The sequence below is a fragment of the Typopeltis vanoorti genome, chromosome 18 (genome assembly GCF_054136105.1).
Source record: "Typopeltis vanoorti isolate ZY-2024b chromosome 18, IOZ_Tvanoo_1.0, whole genome shotgun sequence".
NCBI lineage: Eukaryota > Metazoa > Arthropoda > Arachnida > Uropygi > Thelyphonidae > Typopeltis > Typopeltis vanoorti.
Genome location: NC_143566.1, coordinates 81718541 through 81739564, shown reverse-complemented (window position 1 = coordinate 81739564; position 21024 = coordinate 81718541). Strand labels below are relative to the sequence as shown.

General features: G+C 35.9%; 1 protein-coding gene across 1 annotated transcript in view; it reads right to left on the bottom strand.

Annotated features, from left to right (window-relative positions):
* Positions 1 to 21024, bottom strand: part of LOC150096851 (mdm2-binding protein-like) — a 269877-nt gene that overhangs the window by 227940 nt on the left and 20913 nt on the right. The window contains exons 2-3 of the mRNA XM_090408172.1: positions 17222 to 17394; positions 2136 to 2260 (exon numbers count right to left, since the gene is read on the bottom strand). Of these exons, the coding sequence (XP_090264298.1) occupies positions 2136 to 2260; positions 17222 to 17394 (298 nt within the window). The remainder of the gene's footprint in view (positions 1 to 2135; positions 2261 to 17221; positions 17395 to 21024) is intronic.

Sequence of the window (21024 nt, the reverse complement as noted above, 5' to 3'; positions counted from 1 at the left end):
TATTTTTCTTCTTCTTTTTTTTTTTTTTTTAACCAAGAGTATAAGAACATACGCAGCTCTTGGTCAATATCCTTTCAATGTCCAGCTTCAAACTTTTCAAATCAACTATTTTCTCTCCTGTTCTGTCTTCCCCAAAGACTACAAACTTTAGCTGTTCAAGAACACATCAATTCCTTATTTTATCTTGTCACATGGCATTGGTTGCTATAGATTTTGTAACCTTTTGTGGATCGGATATAAATAAAATTCTAAAAAAAAGTCCAAAATTTTCATTGAATGACCCCCCCCCCCCTTACAAAATTAGTCTATGAATATGGACTAATTTGTACGGTAAAACATTTATTTGTTATTTTGAAGAGACATTACTGCATTATATTTTTTGAGAATTACTGTCTCAAAAGTAAATAAAAATATGAACTTTTGAGATGAGACCTTGTTTTTGAAAAGTACAAGTCAAAGGAAGGAGAGAGAAGGCTCAGTGAGTATCAAAAGCATTCTTAATGTTTATCATTTCACTATATGCTGGATAATTACCTCTGCTCAGTGCAAAAAACACAACTGTGCTTATTGGAGACCTGAAGTAGCATGAAAAAATTCTAGTTGATCTCTAGAGCAAAAAGTTTAGATTATCTAATCCACCCCCTTCACTCCTTTTTATTATTTAAATTTTTTTTAAGCAAGAAAAAGTTGGGGAATTGCTGAATCAAATGTTTCAGGAATTTCCCCTCCCTCTTTAAAAATAAAAAAATAAGTTTTAACTAAACTAATTTTCAGAAAATATTCACAAAAATTTGGCTGCAAGTATTCTATAGAAGTCTTCAGTCTATGAAAGAGTTTACAAAAGTTACAACTGGCTTTACTGAATCTCCTTTCATTATTTTGTTATAATGACTGAGTTTGTTATAAACAAGAGTCAACTACATTTTTCTTTGTCTTTGAATGGTTCACATATCAGAACATCACAAAACTTCTTACTGAAAAAATACTTGATTGGAAAATCCCAATGGAAGTAATGTTTGCTGAAAGAACATTCACTGAAAAGTTTAACATGCACGAGTTTTCCAAGGGATGACAATAATTACATTATTCAACTCAGAAAACCATAAACAATAGCATTATAAATAAACACAGGTAAAGGCAAAGCATCAATCAGTTACTGATATATTGACGTTTTTGATAAGCATACTAGTATGCTTAAGTATTTTTGATATCATCATAAAATAAGGGTAGATTCAGCATTAGCATAGTGGATATACTGTATGTGCAGTATGTGCATGTGTGTGTTATTTATTTTTTTTATTGTTTTTCTTTTGCTGGGAGTGGGATGAAGAAAGTGAACGGGTGAGGGAAGAGAATGAAAAAAAAAAATTTTTTTTTCCAGAAAAATATACAAGTTTCACCCTCTCTCTTCTATCAGAGACAACAGAGCTTTTAAATCAGGCAATTACTCATTTCTTTAGAAGTTAAAAATAAAGTTCTTCAAAAGAAGTAAAATGGTAAAAATGGTTTCCAGAAGAATAAGGTAGTTATTCAACAGAGGGGACAGCACAAATCAAAATCACTGCTCAAGTGTGTCATCATCCAAAACAGACATTTTATTTGAGAACAGACTATCAAACAAAAGACCAATTTAACCACCAAAATGATTAGTGTTTGTTACTGGGATCAAAGATCAATGGCCAATAGTCATTTAGTTAAGCATGCCACTTGAATGAATTCTATTACTTTATCAAGACATTAAAAGATTAAACATAGCTTGATTCAACCACTAAGAATATGCTTAATACTGTCTGATGTTTTTTCTGCATTTTCAATTATGAAGGTGTTGTGTATATCCATTAATTTATAAAATAAAATAAAAATTAGGAAAACAACTTAATCATATTTTACATTTTAATTTTTTTTAATTCTTAATTAAAATATCAATTTCTTTCTAATGTCACTGTAAAAAACTGCTTCCATCAATAAAAATACCTGTGCAGTATGTCCTGTTCTCTAACAGCAGAAAGCTAGATGGTGTCAAATGATTCATTCATAATATTAAACAAAATAAACATCTCATTTGCTATAATATAGTAATTCCATGCAGAATTAATTTATCTCTAATTGGGTTTCTGTGAATAATAAATACTCACACTGAAATGGGTGTAATATCACAGCAGCAATGCTGTTGTTCTTCAAATACTGAAGTCCACTGGGTATCAGCTATGGATGAACAGCATTCTATTTTATCAAATTCAGTTTCTTTCCATTCAGTATTCTGAAAGCGAAATAAATATGGAAGAGATCTGTAACTACACAACATGTTCCAAAAACATATCATGCAGGAATAATTTTTGTTTACTAAGAATTTTTATACAGACCAGACGGCAGTAACATATATATGAAAAATATTTTTCCATATAAAACTTACAATATTTGTGAATGTGTTTTCATTGAGTCACTAAATAAGCAAAGCTAAACAAGATATCTAAAACTGCATTCAGTAGTGACCCAGACTTCATTATTTATTTAATGCATTGCACACTATTATTAAGTATCTATTTAGACAGAGTGAACAAGGACAAACTAACAATTTGGAGAGACTTAGAGACAAAATTAGATTTTGTCAATGTCTTAAACCAAAACATGCACAATGATGGCATAATACAATCAAATATGATGATGGCTAGGAAACCACCTAATCAAACAAACCTTTCTATTGCTTTTGTTAAGAAATCAAGGTGTACATTGAAAAGTCAGTTACTGGAATAAACATAAATGGCATGAAATAAATCAATGCTCCCATGGCAGTATATAAAAGGCAGTTACAATCAATTACATTATATGGATCTAAGGGTTGGAATAAAAATAAATACAGTTAATTAGTTAAGAGGGAGATTGCATCACAGGAGTTCTGAGAAAAATCAAGGCTGTGAGTAGATGGCATTAATGATAGAACTAGATTAAAAATGAACATATTAGGAAATTATCCTTCCTGGTAAGAATATGTAAGCCAAAGGTAAGATAGTGATTTAAACAGAATAAGAGATGACAGAAAGATTAACAAAATGGGCATTTATAGCAAAAACAACTTCTTCTTCTTCTTCTGCAGCTTCTCCCACTTAAGTGGGGTCACTGTTTCTTATGAGTCTCCTCCACACCTTCCTGTCTTGGGCTGTCACCACATCCAAGTTCTTCATCTTCAAGTCCTCTTCTACCAGCTCCCTCCATCTCTTCTTTGGCCGCCCACGCTTCCGCCTTCCTTGCACATCCATCTGCATGACCCTTCTTCCCACATATTCGTCCTCCCTCCTCATCACATGACCAAACCATCTCAACCTTGCCTCCTGTATTTTCGCTCCTAAGTTCGTAACTTTCACTGTTCCCCTGACATAGTCATTTCTCAGATGATCCTTTCTGGTCACACCGCACATCCACCTAAGCATTCTCATCTCTGCTACTTCCATCCTGCTAATGTTATTTTTCCTCAGGGCCACAGTTTCTATAGCATATGTCATAGCTGGCCTCACTACTGTCCTATAAATTTTGCCTTTCAGATTGATCGGCACCCTCTTATCACATAACACTCCAGCCATCTCCCTCCAGTTCCTCCAACCTGCTTGTATCCTGCATCCCACTTCCTTCTCACCTCCTCCATCTTCTTCCACTGTTGAACCTAAGTATCTAAAGTCTCTCACCTTCCTGATGACATTTCCTTCCAGCTCCAGGTCTGTCTCCTGGCCACCGCCCACTGCGCAACACATATGCTCTGTCTTACTTCTGCTCAGTCTCATACCTCTCTCTTCCAGTACTTTTCTCCATCTTTCCAGTTTAGTTTCCGCTTCTTCTCTTGAATCTACACACAGCAAGATGTCATCTGCATACAACATTGTCCAAGGTGCATCTTCTCTCACCTCCTCTGTTACCACCTCCATCACAATATTAAACAGAAACGGACTTAATGCTGACCCTTGATGCAAGCCAACTGTTACTTGAAAACTTTCTGTCTGTCCCAAACAGGTCCGAACACTTGTCTTCACATTTCTGTGTACATTATAGCAAAAACAACAACAAAAAAAGAAGACTATCATTAAAAAAAAAAAAAAAAAAAAAACGACTGATATAGTTAGGAGTGCTTTAGAAGATGAATCAAGATGGATAATGTGGAGCTTCTAGAATTAACCCTTCTTTTAAAGTTAAATAACAAGAAGGAGATCTTCATCACATCCTGTAAGGAATCCAATCAGGGCTTTTGTCCAATGCCCAACTTTCTTGTGGTATATACATTAGTATGGAAAAGACATATTACAGCCTCTGTAGACACTGAACAAAGAAGGCCAGGCAAGCAATTTTGGGACTTAGCTGACCATACTGTATTATATAATGGTTTAGACCACAAAATGATGGAACAACATGATGACATGTATCAGCTGAAGTGTTTCCTGGTTGAATAAGACTCGTGTTGTTTTTCATCAGGGAATCAGTGCAAAGTCAGCAACAACTTAAACCTTACTCACTAATTAACTTATATTTATCTTTCATAATGAATAAATCTAAGATAAGAACAACTAAACAACACAAAGACAACTCAAACAAGAATGGACAAAAAAGTACTGCTTCTATGAATTCAGTCCTGTGTCCAGTCATTATTCAGTTGCAGTGCCTAAAGAAAAGAATATTAAAAGAAAGATGGGATGAGATTTTGACAAGGTGCTTGATGTGAATGAATTAGAATATAACTGTTCCTCTGAATAAAATATTTTTTATTTTTAATACAAGAAATGCCTTGAAAAAGGAAAAAAAAAATGAAGCAGCTACAAGAGCAAATCGCTACACAAAACACAAAATTACATCCTGATTAAATTATATGCCAACTAAAGCTGAATGTGGCTCACATTCAGTTAAATTTAGAACATCAAACTGCATTTTGTATTGTATTAAAACAAAAGATAATAATGGTATAATAAGAGGAAATGTCATTTTTAGGTGGAGCTTCATCCAATTAAGCAAGGCTCCACACTGTTGATTAGGTTTAATGGAACGAATACAGCACAGGAGAACAATAACATACAAGTTTATTAAATCCTATATTTTGTCTGTGTCAAAGAGATTATTATTATTATTATTACAAGACACCTCCAGGGAGTCCAAAGACTCATCGAGAGAGGCACCCATCTGCTACAACCATCACTAATGTTTTCACAGACAATCACAAACATCCATGCCCATGGTGGGATTCGAACTCACAGCCTTTTGGCTGGAGAGCGGATATGCTAACCACTTGACCAACCAGGACAGCTCATCAGGGATAAAATCACAAAATTGTAAAAGTACATATTAGACTAAAAGCTTCAAGTCCTATGAGGGGCACCATCTGTGGGTTTTGTTGGCTGCCATTAGCTGTTGGATAGGAGTTTGGAAGTTTAACACAACCATATTTATTAAGATTAAGCTAGTTTAACAAATTTTCTGATGATTCTAAGAGAAGTAATTCAAGTTTATATTTGTTACAGAGAAGCACAGTAGTTTTATCCCATCTGATTCCGTGCAAAGTTTCCAAAGCGTGGTCAAGTAGACCAAACTGACTATAGTTATGGTGGCAGATGTATTTTTTGTGTTCTAAGTGGATCCCCAGTATGACCATAATAAGATAATTTACAAGAACAAGAAACCTTGTTCAACATTTGTGACCGACGTTTAGTTTTGAGCAGGATAAAACTGAATAACATATTGAATAGTGTGTAAGAAAGTTTTAAAAATAATCGAAGTCAAAGGACCTTTCGAAGTGAATTGTATACTCAAATATAAGTATTATTGAAGAAAAAATAACAGAATTTGAGAACAAGAACTAAACTTTGGAGACTCACTGGCACACTCAGAAAACTTGGATCAGTTAGAAAGGACTTAGAACTCTATGGTGCACTCACGAAATCATGGGAAATAAGAATGCATATCATCGTTTTCTAGAAAGTAAGTTAGCAAGTGCTCTGAGATGATACAAAAGAAAAATGTAAAAAAAATGAAGCAATATGTAAAAGTGGCAAAAAAGAAGTTATGCAGAAACTTTAATAAGAATAATACAGAAGATAAATATCAACTAGGCGGCAAAATGTTCTGGTGAGAGATTAAAAAGGCTTAGAAATGGAGGAAGGAATACTGCATAAGGAATCGAAGATGATGAATGAAACATGCAAACTGAAGATGTTCTGCATGTCTAGAGTAATTCTGAATGTGCTAATTAGAGGCCAATTTCCCTACTGAGTATTAAAGGTAAGATTCATGCAAACATGCTTCAAGAGAGGCAATAAAAGCACTGTGGAAGGGAAATTTGGAGAACAGGTTGGGTTCAGACCAAATAAAAGTAGTCAGGAACAGAAATTCACTTTAAAACAGATAGTTGAGAAATTATAGGAATACAACAAGGATCTGTATTTAAGTTTGTGGAAATGGAAAAGGCATATTACAGTGTACCAAGAGAAAAGCTGTTCAAACTACAATGGTGTAAATCAGTGGTTCTTAACCTTTTTTTTTTGCCTGGATCAATGAAGTAGTGTTTGGAGGGAGAAACATGACTCTGATCTTGGGGTGAAGATCACCGATGTAAGGTGGATGACCTAGAGCATTATTTAGAATTAATACAATTTTTAATTCTACATTTTCTTTCACACAATTGCTTTCTGTTTCACTCAGTTGATTAAGGCAACCTCAAACAATTTTTGAGCCATCCACGACTTCTTATTGCTCCGATAATGAACTGGAGGAGTATGCTTCCTAATGTTTTTGAAGGCTCGTGGATTCTCACTGTGCTATATCACAAATGGTTTCAGTTTATATCCAGCCACATTATACCCTAACAGAATCGTAATACAGTCTTTAAGAACTTTGAAACCAGGCACAGATTTTAGCTTTTGGTGGATAAATGTCTGCTTGGACATTTTTTCCTAAACAAGGAGGTCTCATCCATATTAAATATTTGCTGTGGCAAATAATTCCCCCCCCTTCATAATAATTTATCCAATTTCTCTACAAACTCCTTGGCAGCCTTCTCATCGGCACTTGCAGATTCACCATACATTTTCACATTATGCAGCGCAGAACTCTGCTTGAATCTCATGAATCAACCAGAAGAATCATTGAATTCATAGTTGCAATCAGGCCCTGCTTTCTCCTTCAACATGTTGAAGAGACTTAGTGCTTTAGCAGTTATGGTCAGAGTGCTAAGGGGTATGAGCTTTTGGTTCAGGTCCTCTGTCCATGATGCAGGCTTTACCATATTACCAATAGGACCGTATTGTTGCTTTGTCACTATTGTCGATTTAATGGAAGTAGATCCTTTCACAGCCTCTATGATTTTATCCTTATTTTTAAAAATGGCCATCACTGTAGAATGAGACTCCAAAGTCATGTGTGATCACATTGATGGGCTTACATGCTTTATAACTTGCAACTATGATTCAAAATCAATTGCTCATCTCTTATTTTTGTAATTGGTTTTTTGATTGGGCATATAGGGGGCCATGTTGCACAAAATCTTGCAAAATATTTAACGTTAAACACACCAAATCTATTTCTCAAACACAAAATCAACAGAGGAACTGTTGAAGATATGTGCCGATTGCCGACTGAAGTTGGTGCTGAATGGGCTGTTGTCAATGTGCATGATGATTGTTTTGCTAAATAGAAATCTTTTTACTTTATGCTCGCTAGCGTCTTTTTTTGAAAGTATAGTTGAAAATGTTATTTATTCCCTTATGGGATCATGGACGTAACTCGAATGGACATAAGTCGAGGGATGACTGTATTTCCTTACTGAGTGTTCCTGGTAAGATTTATGCAAGTATACTTGAGAAACAGTTAAGAAGGATTGTGGAAGGGAAGCTTGGTGAAGAACAAGCTGGATTCATGTTAAATAAAGGCTGTCAGGATCAGATTTTCACTTTATGACAAATAGTTGAGAAATCATGGGAATATAACAAAGATTTGTATTTAATTACTAATTATATGAAGAGCCAAAGGATTCAATTTGGTTACATGAACTTATTTAAGTTAAGGGATATTACATCCCATATTGTTTCATAGCCGAATATAGAAACTATATAAAGTGCAACACTGAGGCAACTCATAGTAAGGGTGGAGCGAGCTCTGTTCACTATTCTTGGTATTTACCCATAATGCGAAACCCAGCTCCTAGGAGCTGTATTACTGTTCTACATTATGAGAGAAGGTCACTACCCAGACTGGTTTCAACCTTTATTGAGGTCTCATGAGTGAGTAGGTAGACCTAGATAATACCAAGTTTGTACATAACCAGCTATAAGAGTTGCCAAGAAGGTGTCCTAATAAATTACTAATTATATGAAGAGCCAAAGGCTTCAATTCGGCAATGTGAACTTATTTAAGTTAAGGTATATTACATCCCATATTGTTTCATAGCCAAATAAGACACTCAAAGAGTTTCATGCCGAATATAGAAACTATATAAAGTTCGGCAAGTCCAAGCATAAGCAAATACCTGGATAGTGCAACACATAACCCTGGTAGTGCAACCTAGGAGCTGGGTTTCACATTATGGGTAAATACCAAGAATAGTGAATGGAGCTTGCTCCACCCTTACTATGAGTTGCCTCAGTGTTGCACTATCCAGATATTTGCTTACGCTTGGACTCGCCAAACTTTATATAGTTTCTATATTTGGCACGAAACTCTTTGAGTTTCTTATTCGGCTATGAAACAATATGGGATGTAATATCCCTTAACTTAAATAAGTTCACTTCGCCGAATTGAAGCCTTTGGCTCTTCATATAATTAGTAATTTATTAGGACACCTTCTTGGCAACTCTTATAGTAGGGTATGTAAGTTCTGTTTGGTACAAACTTGGTATTATCTAGGTCTACCTACTCACAATGCCTTCGAGTTACAGTTTCCTGCAATCGTGAAAGAGAGCTTCGACTTCCAGTTCCAGCCCTGCTGCATGATCGTCCTGAAGTTTCCCTTCAAGAATTATCCTGTCTGAATTGGTAAGATCATTTCTTATTATTATTCTGGGTTTTTTGCTCATATCTTGGCCCATGGTATATAGAATATACTATATAGCAGGGAAACCTCCTTTTCTTTTTTTTTTGATGGCGGCATTTTTAGCACGAGTAAAACCCTCAGGTTCAAGGTCAACACGAAATTGATAAGAGGACATTCGCGAAAGCCCTGACAGATTGTGTGGGGTTGGAAAACATTTACGGATTTACCCCTTACGGGGGGGGGGGGATTTCAGATTGTTGTCAAAAATGAAGGAACGCAATCTAAACTCTGTCAAGGAGTTCAATATGCCGGGGAAAAACTTTACCCTTCCATGGTGGGGAGTATCCTCAAGACCATTAAAATAGATAGGTTCCCCCTAGAATATTTGAAGAAAGGAGATGAAACGATAAAAAAGTTCTTCTCCAAATGGGGAACAATTAGAGAAGTAAAAGTAAAAATATCCGATGACATAGACATCCCAAAGTGGAAGTCAGGGGAGGTTTTCATCTCCATGGAGATGAAAACAACTGTCCCCAACTTTGTTTTTTTAAGATCAGCCAGGGTAATGGTAAATTACCCTGGTGTTAAAAAATTATGCTTTAGATGTGGCTCGGACGAACACCTGGGAGCAGAATGTCCCATAAGGAAATGCAAGAACTGCCTGTCAGCAGCGCATGCACTGGGGCAATGCAAAGCACCCTGTCTTAAGTGCAGCAACAGTAACCACAAAATAGATACCAGTCCCGAAAGAACCCAAGCTGAATGCATTGGAGGGACAATAAAACTTGTTGTACCAGGAAATACGGAAGCAACAAACCAAGAAGAATTCCCAGATCTCCCAACACCGGTTACCAAGGAAGTGACAAAAGCAGATCAGGCCCCATTCACTAAAAACTCACTTGACAAAAACAAGCAGAGAAAAAGGAATCCAAAAGCAAATATCTCCACAAGTGAGAACACAGAAAAAGACGAAACAGAAGAAATGGAATTCTGCAGTGCTGTAACAAAGCAGGCTGGAGAGCACGAAAGAGAGGAGAACAAGAAATCAAAATCAGAAGAAGAAAGAAAGCTGATCCCATCAGAAGTTGAAATCTTGAATGGGGCTGTGATACTAAAGGCCTTCAATGGAGATTCGGAAGACATAAAAAATATCCTCAAAAAAAGGGAAGAACTAGGAGAACCAGGTTTTCACATCAGGGGTGGGGGTGATTCTGCAAGCAGAGTAAATTTTAAATAGGGGCCCTCACCATACAGGATACAGAATCCATCAATATAGAACAGCTCAGCAAAATCCCCGGAGTAAATGAAAGTGAAATAAGCCTCCTCCACAGTAATCTGGCTCAGCTAATGGAGGCCAACATACTTTACTACAAACATGGATCAAACCCTTAAAATAGCTACCCTAAATATCAATGGAATGTGCAATCCTCTTGCGCAAAGCACTGTCTGGAGACTGATGCTAATTCACAATATTAACATCCTTTTCCTGCAGAAAACCCACTTCTTTAAACACGGGGACGTGGAGAACTTTTCTAGAAGCTACCCAGTCACCAGCTACTGGTGTTTCGGGGATGCTCGCTCGTGAGGGGGTGGGGATAATAATTCGTCCCTCCCATCGTGGGAGGGTTCTCCAACGTCTAGAAAGACGCTATAGGACGTCTAGTGTCCGTGGACTGTACAGTGGCCGCACTACCCAGTTTCTTACAGTCTACGCACTAATGAGATGGTTTCTTTTCCACTCTTGAACAATACCTTCTGGGAGTAGAACAACTAATCATAGCGGGTGACTCGAACTGTGTAGAAGACACCCGCTACGATAAAACAGGAGGGAACAGCAATAATGACACTGGGGTTTTCTGCACTAAAACGATGTTGCGTAAACTTGGATCTTGTCGATGTTTGGAGGCGGCAAAACCCTTTCAAATCAAAACGACGTGGTGCCGCAACCGGATAGCGACAAGACTTGATAGATTTTACATATCCCAAAAGTTAGAGCCGTATGTTCAAGAGTTACGACACACTGCAGTGAGCGGTATGCTAACCAACCACAAAATGAAAATGATGGTACTAAAAATAAAACTCCCAGAGGCCCTTGGAGGCATCCCCCCTCACCTTTCCCAGTCTATTTAGCAACAGGCTACAGCTCTTCTGTGATGAATGGAAAGGCATCGGCTGGGACTGGGAAACCTGGAAGCAGTTCAAGTCGCAGGTGAAGGAACTCTTTCTAAGAGTGTGGGCACAAAAGGGTCCAATAACAATGAAAACGTCTGAGGGATCTCTACAGGGAGCTTGGTTGGTACCACATAAACAAGTGGCACGGAGTCCCCTGTGGAGATCTCATCAGACACGTAGAAGTTGAACTGCAACAAGAGAGCGGCGGAGAAGAGTCGAAGACATCGATTTTCGAGCGAGACTCTATCTCAGATATTTGGAAACACCTTCCGCCGCATTCTACAACCAACAACAGGTGGCGACAAATGACAATAGAACGGTTTGCCAGATATGAGAGAATGGCCAAATGCTAAAATCACCTCAGGAAATTCTACAACATTTTTATCAGCACTACCTCGGCGCCTTTTCTGATCAGCAGGGCACAGATGACTTTAGCGAGTGGGACATCATGTCTTCCTGATCATCTTATCGAACTTTCTGAGTTTTATCGAACTATCTGAGAAGTCGCTTCACCGATATTAGTAAAAATATTTAACGATTTCCTCACTTCGGGAAATATCCCCAAGGATTTCGTTAAAAGTTACACAGTTTTAATTCCAAAAAAAGACCGGGATCGAACTTTAGCAAAAAGCTAGCGAATGATCTCCCTCACAAATTTGAATTATAAAATCTTCGCCAAAATTATCTGTACCCACATCAAATGCGGTATAGAAAAAGTAATAACGAGCTCTCAAGTTTACTGAGTCCCGGGCAGATTGATGCAACTAAATCTCTTTCTCATAAGAGATCTAATCCGTCTTTGCAGAAACAAAAGCTATCCTTCGGCACTTCTCTCAACAAATCTGGAAAAGGCGTTCAATAGCATCAGGCACACGTACTTGCATAACATCCTTCAAAAAATAGAGGTGTGACCTTCGGCAGGTAATCAAAAATACGAACGCAGAAGCATCTACCCAAATATCTATTAATGGGTTCCTCTCGAATCCAATTCTTATAACGGAAGAGCAATAATTATCAAAACCATTATTACACCAATGTACATGCATACAATTAATATTACTGATGTTAAGGGAACAGAAGAAAATCAGCTTTACAAATCATTGATAGACTTTTTCTGGAATAATAGAAAACACGAAGTCAGGAAAGACTATCTAAAATTTAAAAAGCATTCAAGGGGGATTCTCACTTCCCAGTTTTAAATGTTTATTTTACGCAAATACTCTTAAAACCATACGGAAGGCTTTAAAGTCTAACCATATTTCAGGCAACTTAAATAAATACTTCCTAGGACATTTCCTTCCCTACTTTGGGATCACGGGTCATGCTGGTCCCTGCACGGAGGTTGTACCCAACTGGTTTTATTCATTTAGTAAACACATCAAAAAATTTAAAACAGAGGGAATAGATATATTAAAATTAAAATCACAAGCAGTATACTGGGAATTTTTCCAGCTTTACAGATGTGATAAGCCAATTTTAGATACAAATATGGAAATCCTATTCCAAAACATCAGGAATAGCTGGGGACAGCTGTTTCAGGACAGAGGGATTTAGCATGGTGAATAGCCTACGGACAACTACCTGTGAAACTGGTAAAGTCCCGCTATAGACCAAGTCTGTGCGACCCCTTCTGTGACGTCTGCCAAAGCATTGAAACGGTGGGACATTTCTTCTACTTTTGTCCTCCCGGCCAACGTGTCTGGCGAAGACTAAGTACAGTATACTGATGCTGACACTAGAGGAGGTCGTACATCTGCAATTCCCCCCTCTGGTCAGAAAAATCTGAAAATTCATAATTTTTCTGATCAACGTGATCAAGTATCACATCTGGAAAGTGCGGAAAAAGTCCCAGATATAGGACAAAAGCGTAATCTACGCAAGAGTCCTAAGCGGGCTCTATTTCTATTTGCCAAAGTTTCTAGCCCAAGAAAGGCATCTCCTAGGAGATTACAAATTTGTAAACAAATGGTGCAAACCACCCATAATATGTTTCCTTATACAGAGGCAAATAAAACCCTTCTCTTCCTATAAGGTAATCCACAGGTCTTACAGTTCAACAAACAGGAAAGGGTCAACCTGAGAATCCAAAGCAATGAAGGCTTAAGTCGAGGTGGTGTGGCTCCTCGTGAGCTGCACCAGGTTCTTCCCCCAAATCTCCATTCTCAGGTCTTTTTTTTTTCTCCCTCAGTTGCCCTTCAAAACAATGGATCCCTTTAATTCGGCACTAAGCCAATTAGATAAGTTCAAAAATTCAATCCTATATAATTTAAGTTTAAAATATTTTCAGTTTTTCTTTCTTGTAGGAACAGGAGATGTCTACAGACACCTGGTTTAATTTAATTTAAGTCACGTCTTTTTTTTTTATATAGAGCAATAGGTGGTAGGAGATGACATCTTCAGACACCTGGTTTAATCTAGTTTAAGCTATGGGGTAAAGTACGTGTAAAGGTTTTTTTTAGAACAGGTTAGAAGAGATGACGTGTACAGACTGTTTAGCCACAACCTCTTGGTTACATAGCTAAACAGGTTGGCCTCTTTATTATCTCTTACTATCATACTCTACCTTTCGTTCTCTTCCCTTCTTACTACCTGCTGACCCTCAGCACTCTTTATACTCCAAATGTCGATGATGAGAGACATGAACTCCCATTCTTACTCACTGATGAGACCTTAATAAAGGTTGAAACCGGTCTGGGTAGTGACCTTCTCTCATAATGTAGAACAGTAATACAGCTCCTAGAAGCTGGGTTTCACATTATGGGTAAATACCTAGAATAATGAACGGAGCTTGCTCTACCCTTACTATGAGATTCCTCAGTGTTGCACTACCAAATGGGTTATGTGTTGCACTATCCAGGTATTTGCTTACGCTTGAACCCGCCGAACTTTATATAGTTTCTATTCTATATTCGGCATGAAATTCTTTGAGTTTCTTATTCGGCTATGAAACAATATGGGATGTAATATCCCTTAATTCTAATAGATTTGTATTTAAGTTTTATAGACCTGCAAAAGGCATATGACAAAGTGCCAAGAGGAAAGCTATCCAAAATGTTATATGATGATAATGGCATTATATCAAGCAATATTTAGTCTTTGAGTTGTAAGGCAGCAGTTAGAATTGAAGTACAAGAGGATGGTTTGATGTTAAATCTGGTGTCAGACAAAGATGTACATTATTCCTTCTGTTATTCATTATCTATGTGGATCACCTTATGATTCACATAGATACTGGTAAGTATCTATGTAAAAAGTGCTATTAAACCTGATATCAAAATTGGAGATGTTGATCTCAGCTCTTTACTTTATGCAGATGATGTTATACTTTTAAATAAATTCTCTCACTAAATTGAATAACTGTTGTAATAGATTTGGTATGAAGGTCAACAATAACAAGACAAAGACAATGAAAACATGTAGAAGCATTGAAAATATCAACTGCATTGTGAATGGAGAACCTATAGAACAAGTAAAACATTTCAGCAACCTAGACGCAATTTTTAGTGAAGATAGTAAATTAAATATGGAAATAGACAACAAAATCAACAAAGCTGGTCAACTTAACAACTTGTACTGGATTTATAACATTCAGTATAACATTCATTAATAAATTCAATGAGTGCAAGAAAAATTCAGAAATTCCTGTGAAACAAAAGAAAAGAGAATGATTCTCTCCTCAAGCTATAGAACTACTGAAAAAGAGAAAAGAACTGAAGAAATCTGAAGGAAATTTTCTAGAATACAAAATTATCTGTAAGTTACTAAGGAAAAGAATTCCAGAAGACTACAAAGCTTTCAAAATACAAAAACTAAGAGAAGTAGCACAGGCAAAAAACAGCCTGATAAAAATAGAGAAAGATTTTAATTTTAAATAGTCAATTCCATCTACTCAAAAGGATCAAAATGGAGAAAAACATACTACCAGAAAAAAGATAGAAGAAATTGTGCAGAATTTCTATAATGATCTTTATGAAGCTAAGTGCCAATTTTCAGAACCTATCATTCCAAAACCAAGCAATATACTAGATGTACTTCCAGAAGAAACAGAACATGCCCTGTACATATATCCTGTACACCCCTTGAGGGTACATGTCAGGAATTTGATGATGATTATGATATTTCACTGGTTATCTACCCAGCATCTTCAGAGTGCAAATTATAATTATGAAAAGCAATAGCTCATTATCCTTTTTCATTTATAGAAAATCTAGTCAACTCATACAGGAAGGTATTTACATAAACAATCACACCACCACCCTTCCCAACAGTATGGCATCCTGAAAACACTGACTCACCAAGTCAAAGCTATTTGTTCAAAGGACACAGCCCTTGAAACTGAGCTCAGTTGCATTTCTTATTTCTTTTAGCTAATGACTGCAACCTTTATAAAGCAGATAAAATACTGCATGCAATCCTTATCCTTCCTGCAACTAACACACAAGATCAGAGCAAAACTATTTCCATCTCATACATGAAGAACACATCAGAAAAAACAGCCAAAGTTCTCTGCAAAAAAATGATTCCCATGCCACTTTCAAACCTCTCATTCAGCTAGCTACTTTCATCTGGTCTCCCAAAGATCAACTTCATCTTCTTGCATATCCTGGAGTATATAAAGTTCCTTATGCCTGCAGTTTAGCCTACTTTGGACAGACTGGAGATCAGTTAACATCCACCTTGAAGAATGCAAAGATTATTATTATTATTATTATTAAGATTCAGGCCTCCATGGAGGCCTGAATCTTAATAATTGCATTTATTTGCACAAGATCAGAGAGACAGTCATTTTGAGACCTAATATCCTGACTTCAAATTAACTTTATGGCCAATAGAAGGTATACCATATAAGGACATTAGTTCTGTTTTAGTTATAATTTGAATTGTTTTCCACAATTATTTACTTGAAGCTGTGTGCTTGTCACAGTTATAATTTGTGCTCTGAAGATGCTGGGTAGAAAACCAGCAAAATACTATAAGCTCCATAAATGTATCCCCCCCCCCTTCTTGGTGTTGTTTATACCATGAAGCACAGATATGAATTATGAAGGAAAGTGGCATTAAGCCTTATATCAAAACTGGAAATGATAATCTCAGCACAGATGAATACTCTTAAATAAGTCCCATTGCATTCCTTACCTAAATTGAATAACTAATGTAGTATGAAAATCAGCAATAGAAAAACACAGACCATGAAAATAGGCAAGAACATTGAAAACATCAGCTGTATCTTGAATGGGAAAGCTATAGAACATCTCAGCTATTAGGTACAATTTTTGATGAGGGTGACAAATTAAATATAGAAATAGACAGCAGAATAAGCAAAGCTGGTAAGGGAGGGAGTAAAAGGAATAAATTTATATGAAATAAGAGAGAAAGTCATCAAAACACTAAAGTAGCTATATATAAGATAATGCTCAAACATTTTAAAATAGAGTTCTGAGACAAATTAAGAGAGTGGACTGAAGCATCAATATCAGAATCATTAAAAATGGAGACATTAGGAAGAAACTTGACAATGATGACATTCAGGAATGTGTGAGCTAATATCAGGTGGTCACTTAAACAGAATAGGAAAGTTAACAAAAAAGAAGTTTGATGCCAACTTGCTAGGAAAAAGATCAAAGTGGACTGATGCAGTTACAAGTGGAGTCATGACAGATAACAGACTAATTTGGAGAAAAATAATTAATGTGAAATTAGTAATAATTTTTCATGTAGTACTGTCATAGTATCCTGTACACTCCTTGAGAGTGTAAAGAATGCTATGATACAGGATATATATATATATATATATATATATATCAGGAATTTGATGATGTGGTCAAACATCAATGATTGAGTTGTATATCCCTATGCTATTGGGATGATTATAGCACAAAAACAATTAGAAATCAACAAGTTTTCAGGAAAAATCTTGAAATCAGAAACCCTTAGGTTCTAATCATCTCAATGTTTGACAAGTAGCTGTTCTATTAATTTAAAACACAAGTATATCTTTGAAAAAACAATTTTTCTCCAAATTAAAGTAATAAAGAAAATACATATACTTACTTCAGAATCATCACTTGATGGTGAAAGAACAGAAAAATGAAAGCTGTAGTTTTGCTGAAGTAGGACAGCCAGGTGAGGGGCCATACGACTCCAGTGGGAAACAGTACTTGGAGTGGGCTTCATAAAACTTAAATATTTGAATATCCATTTCTTTTGTTCTTCTTGTAATGATCCTGAAACAGGTGTTTTAAAAGCTTTATGTTTCATAATGTAGCAAAAATTCTGATTATCTGCTCAACATCCTTATTTTTAATGAATATTCATTGTTTAAGTGAATATATGCAGTCGCAATTGCTGAAAAATCCCTATCATTAAACATTTCCTGTGCATTCATTAGAATAATCTGTTTCTCAACAGCTTCAAATGTAATATTTTAATCTACTGATGGTTGGATAAATAACGTTTGCATTACGAATGACTGCATGTTTTCATTTGTGTATCTTTTTTTCTTCTAAAAAGTTTTGAACTTTGAAATTTTATATAGAAGTCCCAGAGGAGTGCTAAGGTCCTTCTCATTACTGCTAAAATTGTAAAAAGATCACAATGATGAGGAGGACCTTAACACAGAGAAAAAAAGAGGCTTTGGTTTATTTGTATAAGGCCTTGATCAGGCTGCATATGGACTACTATGAGCAGATCTTATCACATGGTTTTAAATTGTGTGACGACATCTTAGGGAGGATCCAGAGAAGATTCACTAAGATGACAGCATCAGCTCTTTGGAACTCCTATACCATATATTAAAGGCATCTCTGAATGTTTGGCAAAAATTATGAAAAAATATCAACTCATTGCTGCCTATAAACCTGTCGATCAAATTCACAAATTGCTACCTTCTCCAAAGACAAGCTCTCACCAATGATGCTACCTGGCATATACGAAGTACCATGTTCATGTAACTTGTCTTACTATTGACAAACAGGAAGATCTATAAATAAGTGTATCTCTGAACATCAAGCCCACATCCATCTTATCAAACTTCACAAATCTGGCCTTGAACAACACGGAATCAAAAAGCTAACCACAGGATCCAATGGCAAAATGCTAAGCTACTACATAGATCCATATATAAACATGAAAATTTTTATAAAGAAAGTGCTGAATCCTTACTTCATAGAGCTAATCTTAATTGAAATGACTGTCTCACTATTCCAAAAGTTTGGGAAATTGTTATCCTCAATTGTATTAAATAATTTATCTGTTATATTTTAATTTCAGCCCAGTAGTTTTAATCCATGAATATGTGACTGTATACATAGAGGGATTCTAATTTAAGCATACACGCTACTGTTTTTTGAATTAAATTCCTGTTGTTGTTCGATACTTGTACTGATGATATCTTATGGCACATAAGATGAAATAAGTTATTTACTGTGGCATACGTGTTATTCTATAGTTAAACACCTGTTTAGTCAACATTTCTCCCACTGTTTCAGTGACCATACCACCTTAGACTAACCATGGTAACATATTCTTGAATGCAAGGTCAAGTTCCTTCCTAATGTATTCATTTTTAATATAATTCTGACATTGATTCCATCTGTTCAGGCCCCTATTTTTTCTCAGAACTCCCATACCTGTGGTCTGTCTCTAATCTTTGATCAATGTTTTATTTCTAACCCAACTTTCAGATCTATAATTCAAAACCATTTGAACAATGTCTTGTATACTGTTAGCTTAACATTTTGGCTAATTTCTCACTTATTCCATATAAACTTACTCCCCAACATACCAGCTGCTTATTCTGTTGTCAATTTCCAAATTCAATTTGACTTCACCACTAAAAACTTCACTAAATTTGAGCATTTCTGATCAAATAATTTACTTGTTCTATAAGTTCTCTATTGAGAATGAAGTTGAAGTTTTTCTGTGTTCCTGTCTATTTTCATGGTTTAGGTCTTTTTATTATTGATTTTCATGAAAAAAATTGTTGCAGTTGTCAGATTGTACATTATCTGCAAAGAGCTAAGCTATATATCTCTGATTCTAATATCAGGTTTAAAGCCACTTTTTTTTCACAATGCAATATATCTCCCACACCTGATTTTAGATCTAATCAAACCATCTTCATGTATTTCCTTCAATTCTATAACTGCTGACTTACAGCTTATACACTGTGCATTGCTGCCTATACTACTTTGGAAAAACTGGACGCTCAATAGAAAAGAGATTACAAGAACAATCATATATATTTTCCACAGGAAATCTGATAACTCTGGATTGGCTCAACACAGATTAGACACAGAACACAACATTCTTTGGTCTGAAACATGCCTATTACATCACTATCGATACAAATTTGAACATTTATTTAAGGAGAGTGTTGCTTCACTGCCCAAACTTGAATAGGAATGACTGCCTATTGTTATCAAAAACATGGGAAAGTCTAAGTTTTAAAAGAGGTAAACCGTGAGTAGACATATCGGTACACAATAAATAACGGAAAAAACTCACGTAGAAAGATTATTTATTAGTATAATTTTCGCCTGTGTGTCACAGGCATCCTCAGTACGTCTGTCCCCTTTATGGGAGATAGTACTTTACAAATCAGCTAATCTTTCCTAACTTTTTATTGTATTAATTTTTTTTTTTTTTTAGGAAAGTTATTGACCTTTTTAGTTATCTTACACCAGCTACTTAGGTGGTGCTTTTTGGAATTGTCAGTTAGTGTTTAATTTTGAGCTTAATGTACTGAGGATGCCTGTGACACACAGGCGAAAATTATACTAATACATAATCTTTCTACGTGAGTTTTTTCCGTTATTTATTGTGTACCGATGGGAAAGTCTGATTAGAATAATGCATCACCATTAATTTTTTTTCTTTTTTATACTGTTATGATTAACCTTTTCCTCGTAAGAACATAACGTTACTGGAAATATAACATCCCACAGCACACTCTATTTCAAATAAATCCATTGTTTGCATTCTATATTTTGCCACTGAAGATGGTCTGTAATTTTCAGACAGAAATATATGGCCTTATAATAAATTACCGTATTTTCCAGTGTATAAGATGCACTTTTTTACCTTAAAAATTCATCTTAAAAATGGGGTGTGTCTTATATAATGAAGGTAAAGATTGTTTCCTCTTTTCAGTCATACGCACTCCCTTTTATGTTCCAAGATCTGTGTAGGCGGTTAATGGTGCAATCAAATTGATGTGTGACCTTCACGTGACTTCTAGCATGTCATTGGCTAAGAATGGGGAGTCCCTATTCAAGTTTCATAATATCTTATCCGAGTAATCAGTTACTGATGTTTATCAGTATTGAGTTGACATGTTGAGATATTTTGTTAGTCTGATATTTCCCCGTAGATTATAGTGATGTAAAAAAAAAAAGGCGACATTCATATACTTCAAGTTACAAATTGCAGGTTATAAAATATGCAGAAGAACACATGAATAGGGAAACTGAAAGACATCTTTAAACAAACCCTTTAAAGTCTTTATGAGGGAAGAGTGGAACAAGTGGATGATGAATGGCAGTATACATCAGCTAACACCAAAGGGTGCCCTGAAACGGCCATCAATATCTCAAGTGTGCGAGTGGATTAAGAGATCTTGGTCGAAAATGAATGAACAAACTATTGTTAAATCTTTCTTGAAATGTGGAATTAGCAACGCCCTTGATGGAAGTGAAGATAATTTCTTATATGAAGATGATGATGAAGAACAAGAGGAAGAAGAATGAGAAGAAATTAATGATGATAGAGAAGAGTCAGATGACAGTGACATGGGTTTTGCAGGTTTCTGAAAGGTCAGTTTACCATTAAAAATTACCTATTATTTTATCCATTTT